Source organism: Morone saxatilis, unplaced genomic scaffold (genome assembly GCF_004916995.1).
Source record: "Morone saxatilis isolate NCDOM2014 unplaced genomic scaffold, NCSU_SB_2.0 Contig16, whole genome shotgun sequence".
Lineage (NCBI taxonomy): Eukaryota > Metazoa > Chordata > Actinopteri > Moronidae > Morone > Morone saxatilis.
Genome location: NW_023339718.1, coordinates 13,602,941 through 13,615,738, shown reverse-complemented (window position 1 = coordinate 13,615,738; position 12,798 = coordinate 13,602,941). Strand labels below are relative to the sequence as shown.

At 38.9% G+C, this 12,798-nt stretch overlaps 1 protein-coding gene across 1 annotated transcript in view; it reads left to right on the top strand.

Annotated features, from left to right (window-relative positions):
- dmxl1 (Dmx-like 1) overlaps positions 1-12,798 on the top strand; it is a 51,359-nt gene that overhangs the window by 5,416 nt on the left and 33,145 nt on the right. The window contains exons 4-18 of the mRNA XM_035658247.1: positions 1,750-1,827; positions 2,368-2,446; positions 2,611-2,773; positions 3,292-3,358; positions 3,589-3,773; positions 4,665-4,866; positions 7,174-7,354; positions 7,950-8,126; positions 8,305-8,525; positions 9,515-10,232; positions 10,698-10,819; positions 11,367-11,456; positions 11,881-11,983; positions 12,113-12,232; positions 12,530-12,748. Of these exons, the coding sequence (XP_035514140.1) occupies positions 1,750-1,827; positions 2,368-2,446; positions 2,611-2,773; positions 3,292-3,358; positions 3,589-3,773; positions 4,665-4,866; positions 7,174-7,354; positions 7,950-8,126; positions 8,305-8,525; positions 9,515-10,232; positions 10,698-10,819; positions 11,367-11,456; positions 11,881-11,983; positions 12,113-12,232; positions 12,530-12,748 (2,725 nt within the window). The remainder of the gene's footprint in view (positions 1-1,749; positions 1,828-2,367; positions 2,447-2,610; positions 2,774-3,291; positions 3,359-3,588; positions 3,774-4,664; positions 4,867-7,173; positions 7,355-7,949; positions 8,127-8,304; positions 8,526-9,514; positions 10,233-10,697; positions 10,820-11,366; positions 11,457-11,880; positions 11,984-12,112; positions 12,233-12,529; positions 12,749-12,798) is intronic.

Below are 12,798 nucleotides of genomic sequence, written 5' to 3'. Positions count from 1 at the left end.
AACAAAACTCATAAAACCCCACAAGTTATAGCATCTCTGCAGACTAAGCTAATGATCATCTTCCATATTTTTCAAGCTTGAGAGAGTGCTGTTTTTTTCAGTGGAAGCCAAAGCAACCCATCCTGCATTATTATTACAGCATCACAGTATTCATTATTCCTCTTAGCTACTGAGTGAAAATGCTGCAAACAAATGAAAAAGGGAAGATCCAGGATTACTTAATCTGCATAAATTACCAAAGACCTTGAAGGCAGAAGTCATCATTGCGAGGTCATCACTTTTAACTTGGGTTTATTCTTTTAAACAGGGGTGGTTGCCTTGTCTAAGAAAGGCCTGATTTAATTCAAATGTTAAAAAAGCTATCCTTTTAATCCAACCCACCAATCCTTCACCTCCCCTCGTGATGTTTAATCCAATTCGGTCCGGCCAGAAGGAACCTCACATGCCTCCAGCATGGTCTAGCATCTGTTTAAGCATGCTCAGTTGTTATGCTTGCCAGTTCCACCTCACTGCCCCTCTGTCCACTCTGTTTGCAATGCTATTTACACAGGATTGTTCACACACATCCCCTGCGCTCATACGTTTTGTAGCACTTCAGATGCATTTTGACCACTAGCATTAATGACCGACTGCAATGAAACATTTTCTTAAAACACAATATTGAAGGTGCAATTTGTTTTAATTAAAGAAAACCACATTATTGTGAGACTTGAATACAATTAGTGCAAACAACACAATCACTGATAAGAATAGTAACCTGCATTGGGCCTTTCATACTATATTTTATGTCGTGTTGCAGCAGGTTAGACTCTACAGAGCTTTGCATTGCTTAATTTCATGAAGAGAAATTTATTTTAAGCACAAAACAAACTAAAAGAATTCCTTTGTTTATTTAGATTTTGTGCAGAGCAACACTATGAAGACAAGAGAGGGAGAACTGTTTTCTTTTTGCTACTCTAAGAACGGGCCTATCTTGACTTTACTACTTTATTCCCTGTGCTAGAGCCACAGTATATTGTTAGTTCTTATGTATGCTCTCCACTGAAATCTAATTAAAAATTAACCGTTATAAACAAATTATATATTTTCCTTATGTATTATCATGCCATGAGCCACTGTCTGTCTGTGAAATATTTTATGAGACCATGTTTCTGCTTGTAATGGCTTGCATGTGTGTATGTGTTAATACATGCACATTTGCACGTTTGAGAGTGTGACTGACTGCTTCACGGTATTCATTCTATGACAGTCGGCATATTATTTATCCCAATAGAGACACAGCTTGTATTCAAGACAGGGACCTTATTAAGCTTGGTATTTGTGGTCACTGCCATAGAAATGTCACCCATTCACTCTGTTTAACATTGTGACTGTGGCTCCCATGGAAAGCACTTGAGTGTATAGCTCTAACAAATGCATGAATGGGAGGTGTGCATACGTATTTTTGATTTGTTGCCCAAGGACTATACTCCTTTACTGTTGAGACATGTCATGGTTTATATAATAAGCTATAGATTTTTTATTTACTCCCAATTAATATTTTGTGTAAGGATCCATACTCATTATTCTCAGCCTAAATAGTCAAAACAAGGATTTTTTTCCCCCCCTACAAGAAATGTAATTAGTTTTGCTTGTTTAGAAATTGAATGTGTGAAATAACATGGTTGTGTTTTGGGTGTTACCTTTTCATTCTCCATCAGAAAACAAAATGTCTTGATATCTATCATGTTTTTCTTTTTCTATGGACAGATTGCGGCTTCCTATGGAAGCATTGTGTGTATCTTTGAGCCTGTTCAGCACCCAGATCAAAAGGACACATCTCTGACTGTGAGTAGACTACATTCACCAGTCACTGTCTGGTCATCCATTTATTCAGATCATCCTGAAAAACTAGACCTTTTTTTTCCAGGCCACTTGATATTTGAAACCCATCACAAGTCGCCAGGGAAGCACAAATGTTTTCAACAGACATGCACATTCCTAGTGAAATTTTGTATGAAGTTTTGCTGGCATTGCCATGTTTACTGTTTATTCCCATTCTTGGGAGTACAGTACAGAAGTCTTAGGTTTGTATGTCAGCGTAGAACAGCCTTCTGTTGTTTTTAGATGTCAAAGAATAGTCATAAGGAATGGAAAAGGTTTACACATCCTAAACACAACTCGGTACCTCTTTCATTGCAGAAGTTTCCTGGTATTGCAGCTGCTGTCTGTGTGGCCTGATCACATGTGGCTCACATGAGAGCAGCTTCACTTTTAGTTAATGTTAGGCAGTTGTAACTACTGATACGGAATGATTTCTTACAGAACCTGTGCTATTTTTATCATTCGATATTCTTTTAAAATTATGTTTTTGTCTTGTGTGTACAGAAGGTGAATCGCCAATGGCAGAAGACTGGTCAATTTGTATTAAAGTCAATGGTACGGAACCTGGCCTGGCACCCCACAGGTACTGTGATATGTAGTGCTCTCTTAAAGTAACACAAAAAAGTATAGTTGTGTCCTAAAAAGTGTTGGGTATATGCCTTCCTTTTTTTATTTTATTTTTTTTTAAACAAATGATTAATTAATTAATTTATTTATTTATTTATTAATGTGTTTTTGTGTCTCCAGGCAGCACTCTCTTAACTGGCTCTAGTAGCCTCCAGTTGTGGTCTCATGTTGATGGAGTAAAAGATGAAGATAAAGATGAAGCTGAAGCTGAAGAAGAGGGAAAGCAGACAGAAATGACCATAAGAGACACTCATTCAGCCTGGAGTTGCATCTGGCAGAGCAAGTAAGAACTGAGAAGTACAAAATCTGCACATGATACTGCCTACGTCTATAACTTTAAGAGAGGGATTTTTATTGCTCTGTGGATAACTTTATCGACACAATTTTTAGTTATGTACTAAATACATAATACTAAACAAAGCCAGCTGTTATAGATTTTATTTAAGATAAGAGATACTTTATTTATCCCACACTGGAGAATTTCACTCACTACAGCAGCTCTAGATACAACACAACATTTACGTAAATACACATTAAATAAAAAATAGAATGAGAAATACCATATATAATAATAATAAAAATAATAAGAGTTATATGTCCTCTATATACAGCGTATGTGTACAGATGTGATTGATATGGAAATAAAATGTCTTTATATTCCAATAGTGATATAATAATTTCACCTTATTCTGTCTTAATCAGCTGCCATTACTTACTATATATTTTATATCTGAAAATGCAGAGTTTACTTGTATTGACTATATTGAAAATAATGTAATTTTATGTATTTTTTGTCTGAAGGACGGCCTCCCCAGTCAGTTTAATGAAGTTCTCTCCTGATGGGGAATTCTTTGCTACTGCTGGACAGGTAAGTGGCTGGTACCAGGAGATGCTAAACCTATATGAATTTGGATGCAAATTAGTCATGTTTGCATTTTTATTTAGCCAAACATTGTACTGTACTTTTTGTAAAGTAACAGATGAGTAGCGCCTACCTTTTAATGTTTTAAAAAAACATTCAGCCTAATTGCTTTAACTTGTAATAGCACATCAAACATTATGGCATCCATTATATCCCTATTTGTCTCTCCTCTTAAGGATGACTGCCTAGTAAAGGTCTGGTACAGCACCAGTAAGTGGAAGTCAGGTGTTTCGAGTCTCTTCACACCTCCAGAACCCATTGTTGGTGTCCAGGGAGAGCTGGCCTTTTCCTTTGTCTACCTGGCCCATCCCCGCTCTGTTACAGGCTTCTCTTGGAGGAAGACCAGCAAGTACATGCCACGGTATGGACACTGTCAAACACAAACATTTATTTTTAATTGGTTAATTTTCACCTAGGCTGACACAGCTGAGTACAGCAATTATAAAATCACAAATTACCAATTGCATAATAATAGCTAAAACAATACTCAACTCGCATAACCTGTTTTTTAGGCCTGTTTCACTGGGTAAACAGGGAGTATCTCTTTCTGTTTATTTAGCCACCCAATATACTGTATTTGTGGGTTGAATAAAAATGAATGAGCTCTCACAAGCAAGCGCAAACAATAGGTTAAAGGCTGTATCACACTATACTGTTACTCCCAGTTCTGCCTTCCTTTGTTACGGCATTGCTTATCTTATGTAACCTGTAATTGTTTTCTGTCTGAAATTATGATCTGACACAGTTCATGGCAGATTTAGCATACAGGAATATTATTTTGGAAATTACTAGGAAGAGATTATTGTTGCTCTGCTTATCAGATCAGAGAAACAGACAGTAAGACAGTGTAATGTTATGCCAGAGTTCACAGTAAGCTTATTTGCTTCTATAAATTAGCATTTAGAAAATCTCTTATTCTACCTTTGGCATCTTGCTCTGTTTGTAAATTCCAGTTGCTTTCCCTTTTTAAGCAAGCTGTTGTGTCATGCTCTGTCATGGCCTACATTAAGGACAAAATTAGATTCAGTCATTTCTTTATCACCAGTGTCATTACTACTCCTGTTAACCTTCATTGTTTGACCTTTACTTTAACTTATCTCTCTGCAGGTGTTCCTCCTTTGACCTGATACTGAATAGTACTATGTTAGATGATAAGAACTGAAGAGTTCAGTACCCTGCATCAGACTTCAGCCTAAACATTTTGCCTTTATCCTTTCTTTTCCACCTTGCTGTCCTCCCTCTCTCCTAACAGGGGTGCAGTGTGTAACGTTCTGCTCACCTGCTGTAAGGACAGTGTGTGTCGGCTCTGGGCTGAGACACTGTTGCCGGGTGACAGCCTCCTGTCTGGTTACCATAACAACCACTCCTCTGGCCAACACAGTGACACACTCAGATGTGCTGGCCCTAGGAAAAACACCTGCAATGGCAAGATGCAAGGAGGAACAGCGCAGGAAGTAAGCAACTCCATTGTCATTTTGTTTTTGCTAAAGATAAATACACTGTGTTTGTGTTAGCTAGTTGTACCTAAATTGACTGCCAACTCAGTCTAATACAACAGTCAGTAATAAATAATAATAAAGGCCTTTATGAGGGTTTTACATTCAGTGCTTGTTAAGTCTATTTAAGAGAGGTGTTAATTCAAGTTAATGCTCATTAAGGAGGCTGTAGTTTGCAGTGCCCATACCTACCCATACCGACATGAATGGGGTATAGTAAGTATAATTCAGCAGGAATGTAACTGCAAAATGACCATTACATTGACGTCAAAAGAAGTGTTTGCTGGGGTCAACATCATTTGTTTGGGTCTAAATCAAAGGCATTATTTATAAAGCTGTTTCACAGGGAGAATGTTGTTATTTTAGTTATAAAATCCCCCCAAAATCACCATAATTTCATAAACAGTGGGAAAATAAGTAGCACAAATGCTGTGCTCTGTGGTTTGCCCCACTTGGCCTTGTTATAGAAGCCAGGCGACTATATTTTCACCACTGCTTATGTAGGACATTAGGATGCTGCAGAGATGAGGGAACAAGAGCAAAGGGAGACTGAGAAAGAAGATAAAAAACAGTGGCTTAGTGTAGTTAAAAGGGAAAATTAATTGGCTATCAGACATGATGATGATGGCGTTTGAAGCTTTGCAGGGCTTAAGAAAAGGATCAGTGAAAAATATAGGCCTCCTTTCTGTAATCTTTAAAACACCTAAAAATTACAACTTTTTTTATGGTTGTTTTTTGTTACATTTTGCTGTTGCTAACTCACATTTTTAATGGTGGTGTCTTCTGCTTTAAGTGACTAGTGTTGTAGCTGACAGTCTAGCTAGGCCTCAAACACAATACTTCCATCCATTTAAATATGGACATTTAAATGGTTATGGGTCTCACTGGCACTTACAGAGCTCAGGGCACATTAGATTACAGGAAAAATAGGTATGCAAATTTCTCTACTGTGCCTTGAGGAGAGTCTGTAAGAGTACATGTGTGGAATTATTCATTAAAAATCACAGACTGTGCTGGATCATCCAGGCTGTAGTCTGAGGTAACTCTCCCCCTCCAAAATTGAATGGATGGACAATACTGAGAGAGTCCTATTTTAAACTCCATTTTAATATGATGCCTCAGGGTGGGATGAACAGTACAAGAGTTCTCTCAAAATCAATGAAGTTAATTAATCCCAAAGTTTCTTGATAAGGATGCTGTTTGAAAGCCTCTAGAGGAAACAGTGATATGGGATTTCCACTGCAATCTAAATTTTCTACGTAGATATAAACCCATTCTAAAGTATGTGTATCTGCTTTGGCATATGTATACTCAAATGGTGAATTTACACACATTTCTTATCAATATTCGCAAAAGACTGCTTTTTGGGAGTGATGAGCGCATTAATTTCAATAATACTTGGAGAAATTACAGCCTTACAGCTCAAGTTACTCATTCTACATAAGAGAAGCTGCATAAAATCAGCGAAATTCGAACCCATTATTATGTTAAATAATCTCCATGAAACTTAATATTCTCTGTCTTTCAAATCATTCATATGAGACTGCTGTTACAGGTTAATACCTTGTCGTGTCACAGAGGCTCAAGTCTTGAATTGTAGGTCTTTACACGTTACTGCGAAACAACAGGAAAAACCAAATTACATAACCAAAGTACCAAATTAAGTTAAGGTTTCATTTCACTTCCCTTTACATGCCCCTCTCTTTATCTCAGCCATTCTTCCGTGCTGCCTCTTTCTCCCTGGCTTTTTTTAAACAAACTGGGCAGTTAAACTTAAATGTTGTTTAAACGTCAACAACATTAAATTTAATTCCCATCCCTAAGAGTAACACTGGTGCAGAGTAGCTCAGCTCAGGCTGGGAGAATAGTGAAGTCCTGTTTGTTGGTACAAGTTGATTAATTCACATCAGCCTCCAAAAGCAGGTTTAACCTGCTTCACTATGTCAGCCTGAAAGGGGTATCCGAAAACAATGGTGTTTCACCTCCTTGCCTCATGCTATAAAATGTTTGTTGCTTTTCAGTTTATTTAAGAAGATCTAATCTCTTTAAAGACATCATTGCCTCTGTGATTTGTACATACATTTATAATCTATGAGAAAAGCACTTTAATAAACTCAAGGCAGTCTACATTCATAAGATATAGATTTCATTTTTGTCAAAACAATCATCACATTTGTGGTATCAGAACTGTAGCATGTAAGATCAAAACACATTTAATATTGTGTAGTAATTATCTAACCTGAATAATCTATGTTTTCCTCACAGTTGAATTTTCAAGATTTGCTGCACTCCTCCTTTTATCGGGATGTGCCCCAGCCCTCCCTGACTGGCTGCCTGCCTCACCATCAGAGCCGACACTACAACCACAAGAAGAGCAGCAGCAACATGCCCCATGCCAACGCTCTCTGCCACTTCCACATAGCTGCCAGCATCAACCCTGCCACCGGTCAGATTCAAGCACATTAGTTTCTGTTACTTATTGATAATCCTGTTGATCCTCGTTACCAGCATTGTGTTGTATTGTGAAACAAAATTGCTCCCAATTTATTGAAGAATTTGCAGCTACAAGATATTACAAAATATTTCTTAAAGAGAAGGAAATAATGTAGCACACCTACAGTATAGAGATCATTAGTTATTTGTAAACCATGGACACTGCAGTTATAGTTATATTACAGTTATAGCTCTGATTGAATATAATCAGCTTGAGGTCAGAGGGCTTCACCTCTGTGTTTCTAATGGCAGAAATGCTTTAAAATTTGTAGATTGCCTGAGGTTGTTTAACATCCCTATGAGCTTTTATGCTGAATTAAATCAGGGCAAAACTTTCTTTCAGCCTTGAGGCTGAGAAGTCTTGTAGGGTTGTATTTGTATGCTTGAATAATATTTAAGTATACTTTAAACCATATTCATGAAAGTTAATTTGCTCCAGCAGATGTCTCTTTGTCCTGCATGCCCCAAATCTAATGTAATGTTAATTTCTGTTATTCTTTGCCATCTTTTTCCAGACGTTTTAACATCACTTGCATTCTTTATCACAGACATTCCTCTGCTTCCCTCCATCTCCTCTCTGAGTGGCGTGGATGACGAGGAGCCTGGAGGTCCTTTTACTGTCCACTGGCTCAACAACAAAGAGCTTCATTTCACTTTAGCCATGGAGGTCTTCCTGCAGCAGCTCCGAGGCAGCCTGGAGCAACAGAACGAATGCTCCCAAGAAGGTACAAACATATATTTGGACCAGACATTAACAATTTATATGAACCGCATATGAAGCAGGAATAATGCTTTCAAATCTAGACTCCAATCAGAAAGTGAGACTTTTTACATTTTTCATTAAGCTCTATACTAATTTTCAGAATTTAAATTTGGGCACTATGATTTTTCATTCTCTTTCAGAGGCTGAAGATGAAGATAACTTTAACGAAGAAGACTCCCAAGGACCTGAGGCCTTGGAGCTTCCTCTGGCAGCAGTGAAGCACCAGGTGGATGTGTTGTTAGAGGAGTGGAACAAAGGCGCAGACATGTTGTTCAGTATCCATCCCATGGACGGCTCTCTCTTAGTCTGGCATGTAGACTGGTTAGATGAATACCAGCCAGGCATGTTCCGACAAGCTCAGGTGTGTTCAGTGATAATGTAGTTTATGTTTATGTAAAACAACAACAACAAAACTGATTTTGATGTTTTATGGACTTAATCCCTCACCTTTTACCTGTATACAAATATTCCTAAATGTTGGATAATCATAGTTTGAGAGATTGATAAAGAAGTACAGTGACACAACAGTGTTATGATGGGAAAACTACAGTAAAGCAAAGATTAATTATATTTTTACTGTATAATTTAATGAACACTGTGAACAAAGAAGACTTTTCTTTGGTCACTTTTGCAAACGACTTGTTTGTATTCACAATTTCACAAAGTGTTTCTTGGGGAAAGAAGTAATTTGTCATCTCAATACGGTTGTGAATCATTTTGACAGCTGTGATGGTCCAGCTCCTTTTCTAATGGCTTCTCATCCAGCCGTTCAGACAATTATATTCTAATTATGTGTGACTTCAAAATCAAATTCAAAAGTCCCCTGATGCCTTTTTATTAGCGGTGAAATAATGAGTACCTTGTGACATAGCAGTCAGTCAGTCGGGCAGGGCAGCTAAAAGAATCCCAAGTTTCATTGACATTCAGGTTGATTAGGCCTGGCTGCTTTAATTAGATAAAACAGACAGGATACCGGTATTATTATTAGCATAAGTTTGGTTAAATATTATTCTTTTTTACATATGAGGCAAAAGCAAGTGAAGAGAAGGCTCCAGTCTCCATCACTGTGGCCCAGTTAATTTCACAAAGTCAGTTCTCAGCTTCTATATGGAAAATAGTAGAATTACAGCCCTTTGTTTTTAGCTAACCCTTTTGAAAAGTGTGCTCTTGATCTTCACTGCCATAGGTGTCCTTACCACATTCTCATGGGAACTTTAGCTGTTTCATAATGTACACTTATTTCAATTTAAAAGAGAAGTACTTGATTGACTGAATCCTTATCACTAACTCGCTGCTGTACGTTTTAGTTGCTTTGATTTCATTGCTATGATGTCTCTCTTTCTCTCTTAGGTGTCGTTTGTGTCCCGTATCCCTGTAGCGTTCCCTACAGGTGATGCAATCTCCCTGAGCCACAGTGTGGTTATGTATGCCTGCAACAAGAACGTGGATCTAGCTATCCAACATGGCAGACAGCGACCACCTGGGAGCACATTGCCTCAAACCAAATGTGCTCTAATAAGCTACGGTGGTCAAGGAAAAGCTGCACCCAGCAGCAGTCTTCGACTAAGCATTTTCACCCCCAACGTCCTTATGATCTCCAAACATGCCGATGGCTCCCTAAACCAGTGGGCAGTCAGCTTTGCAGAGGACTCTGCTTTCTCCACTGTGCTCAGTGTCTCTCACAAGTCACGGTACTGTGGCCACCGCTTCCACCTCAATGACCTGGCCTGTCACTCATTGCTCCCTCTCCTCCTCACCACCTCACACCACAACGCCTTGAGGACACCAGAGGTAGATAACATCCTGGCTCCTCCGGACGCCTGCTCCTCTGGTTTCCCTCATTCAGCATCTCTGCCACGTGGGTCACGGCCCAGCCGGGTTTCCCTGGGTGTCGTTTCCCAGGATCCCAATGCGATCTACAGTGAGCTGATTTTGTGGAGAGTGGACCCTGTTGGGCCACTGTCTTTGTCAGGCGGGGTCTCCGAGCTAGCTCGGATCAATTCTCTCCATGCATCAGCATTTGCTAATGTAGCCTGGCTGCCCACGCTCATTCCCAGCAGCTGTTTAGGTGAGAAACATATGAGAGATTGCTGAAGACTTTATTCTCGCTTTCTTTTTTTTAATCAGCCATTTTAGTTGGCACAACTTCATTTTTTATAATTCCAGTTATTTTGGTTCAGTAATATGAAGGAATATTACTGAACAAAAAAATAACCAAATGAGATCTCTGGGACATGAAATCCCCATAGGTAATAATTTAGAACAGTCTGAGTACATTTTCCCTTATTTGAATATAAATAAACAATTCCTGTGAAAACAACTCATTTCAACTCCATAAAATCCACAAAGGCCTTAAATATCCCAATCAATTTGTTACTGTAGTGTACTTGGTCTGTATGACTTTATAACAGGAGTCTATAATATTTGCTTGTTTGTCACATGTACTGTAACTCAGTATTCTGTATAATTGTCTTTCATGTTTATTTAAGCATAATAGCAAACACTGTTCAATGTTCTTTCTTTCCGTCCTTAGGTGTGTACTGTAACTCTCCAAGCGCTTGCTTTGTGGCAAGTGACGGCCACTCACTCAGACTGTATCAGGCTGTTATTGAAGCTAAGAAACTCCTGAGTGAGCTCTCTAATCCTGAGATATCAGTAAGTCCTCAAACCGGATTCCCAAACTCCAGCAAACTGCAAACTTACAATAACTATTTTTATGCACACCGATAACAGCACATCAGTGTTTCCCCTTGCACCCAACAGAATCAGTGAGGTAATAAGGTGCTGTTAATTTGCAGTCTTGCCACTTCATTAGTGTCAGCCTTGGATGACTTGGTAGGGAAATTACATAGGAGCAGAATGAACTAACAAGAGAAGAGAAATAAGATGAATGGCAGTGACCCTTCTAACCAAATAGAGCAGAGTAGAATTCAGCAAGAAGTGGAGGTTTATTATTAGTCCATAACAGAGCAGAGTTATGAACAAGAAAGTTCATAAATAGTCTGTTAAGGACATTCTTTCTTGCACTGCATATAAACAGCTCACTCTGTTCATAAAAGTGTCGTCAATGATGGCGCAGATATTGGTTATATATTTTTAATTTTCAGAAGCACAATTGGCACATTAACTTTATGTTTGTTTGACTGTGTAATAGCGTAATGTAATAGTGGTCTTTTAATGACATTTATTTGTTTCATTTTAGAAATATGTTGGGGAGGTGTTCAACATCATCAGTCAGCAATCCACAGCAAAACCAGGATGTATTATCGAGCTGGATACCATCACTGGTTTTGTAAGTATACATACCAAGACCAAGAGTATTCAAACATATTTCTTTTGCTCTTGCTCTCTCTCTGATCAACAGCTGTCTAACAGTAGAGAGACATTGTAAACATCTTGGATGAAGAGGATATTAACAGAAACCTTCCCTTGAAATAAAGGATATATAAACTGTAATATATTTATTTATTGTTAACAGAAAACATTCTGCAGTAGGCTTTTTGAGTCTCTGTAAAAGGTCAACCATGAGACAACAAAAACGGGTGCAGAGTGCAAATCTTCTCTCCTCCCCTCAGGCAGTTTTCCTGTGCGTATGTCTGTGTAAGACAAGCAAACACACAAGTTGTGTTTGTTAATCGGCTTTACAGTGGATGAAGCATGTTGTTCAGTGTCTGTATCTGATGTCGTTTAATGATAGCTACTGTTGTTCTCTACAGCAGGGGAAGGAGACCCAGCTCCTGCATGTTTTTGAGGAGGATCTGATCCTCGGGAGTGAGAGAACAGAAAGCACACAGGAAACTCCTGATTCTCCCCACACTGGTATGGCCAAAATGACTTCTTCTAACTCAGTGTTTGAAAATTTAGATATTTTTTAAAGGTTTACACATTTACACCACCATAGTGGCACTGCTCATTAATCTCTCTTTGTCTCTGTGTGTTTCCCTGCAGCCTCTAGCCAGCCAGCCTTCTCGGCACGTTTTTTCCTCGTGGTGGTCGAATTGACCCCAACAGGTCGCTCGCTCCTCCACATGTGGCATCTCCATCTTGCTGCTCGACCCGTCACCATGGGTGGGTACTTTAAACAAAAGACTCAAAGTTCACAGGAAAAACATTGATTCACTACCACATTTGCTTCAGGATAAACACTTTTAGCAATTATATTGTTCCAATCCATAACCAAATTAATGGCAGCTTTAAAGGACAGTTTTACCCTCACAGGTTTTATTTACCTTGTAGAAATAGTACTGTACTCTGAACTGAATTTACTGGTATGGTACAGTGTCTGTCACTGCATTCACTGAGTTGTGACCAACAAAAATGTCTTAGCTTTATAATATTACCTTCTTCCTGTTTATGTCCCCACAGAAGACACCATGACGGAGAAGGATGCCACTACAGCTTCTCCTTTGAACAGCTCTCAGTTTAACTTTGACACGTTCAGTTCTCCAGTAGCTCAGAAGAGTAAACCCTGCACTTCCAATCTGCAGAGTGCATGTCGCCTCAGCCTCACAACACACAGGCTATACAGCCAGGAGATGGCTCTGCCGGAAGGGGTGGAAGCCATCAGTGTTACACCCTCAGCAGGTAAGGACAATGCACATACACATGACATACACTACCGTTCAAAAGTTTGG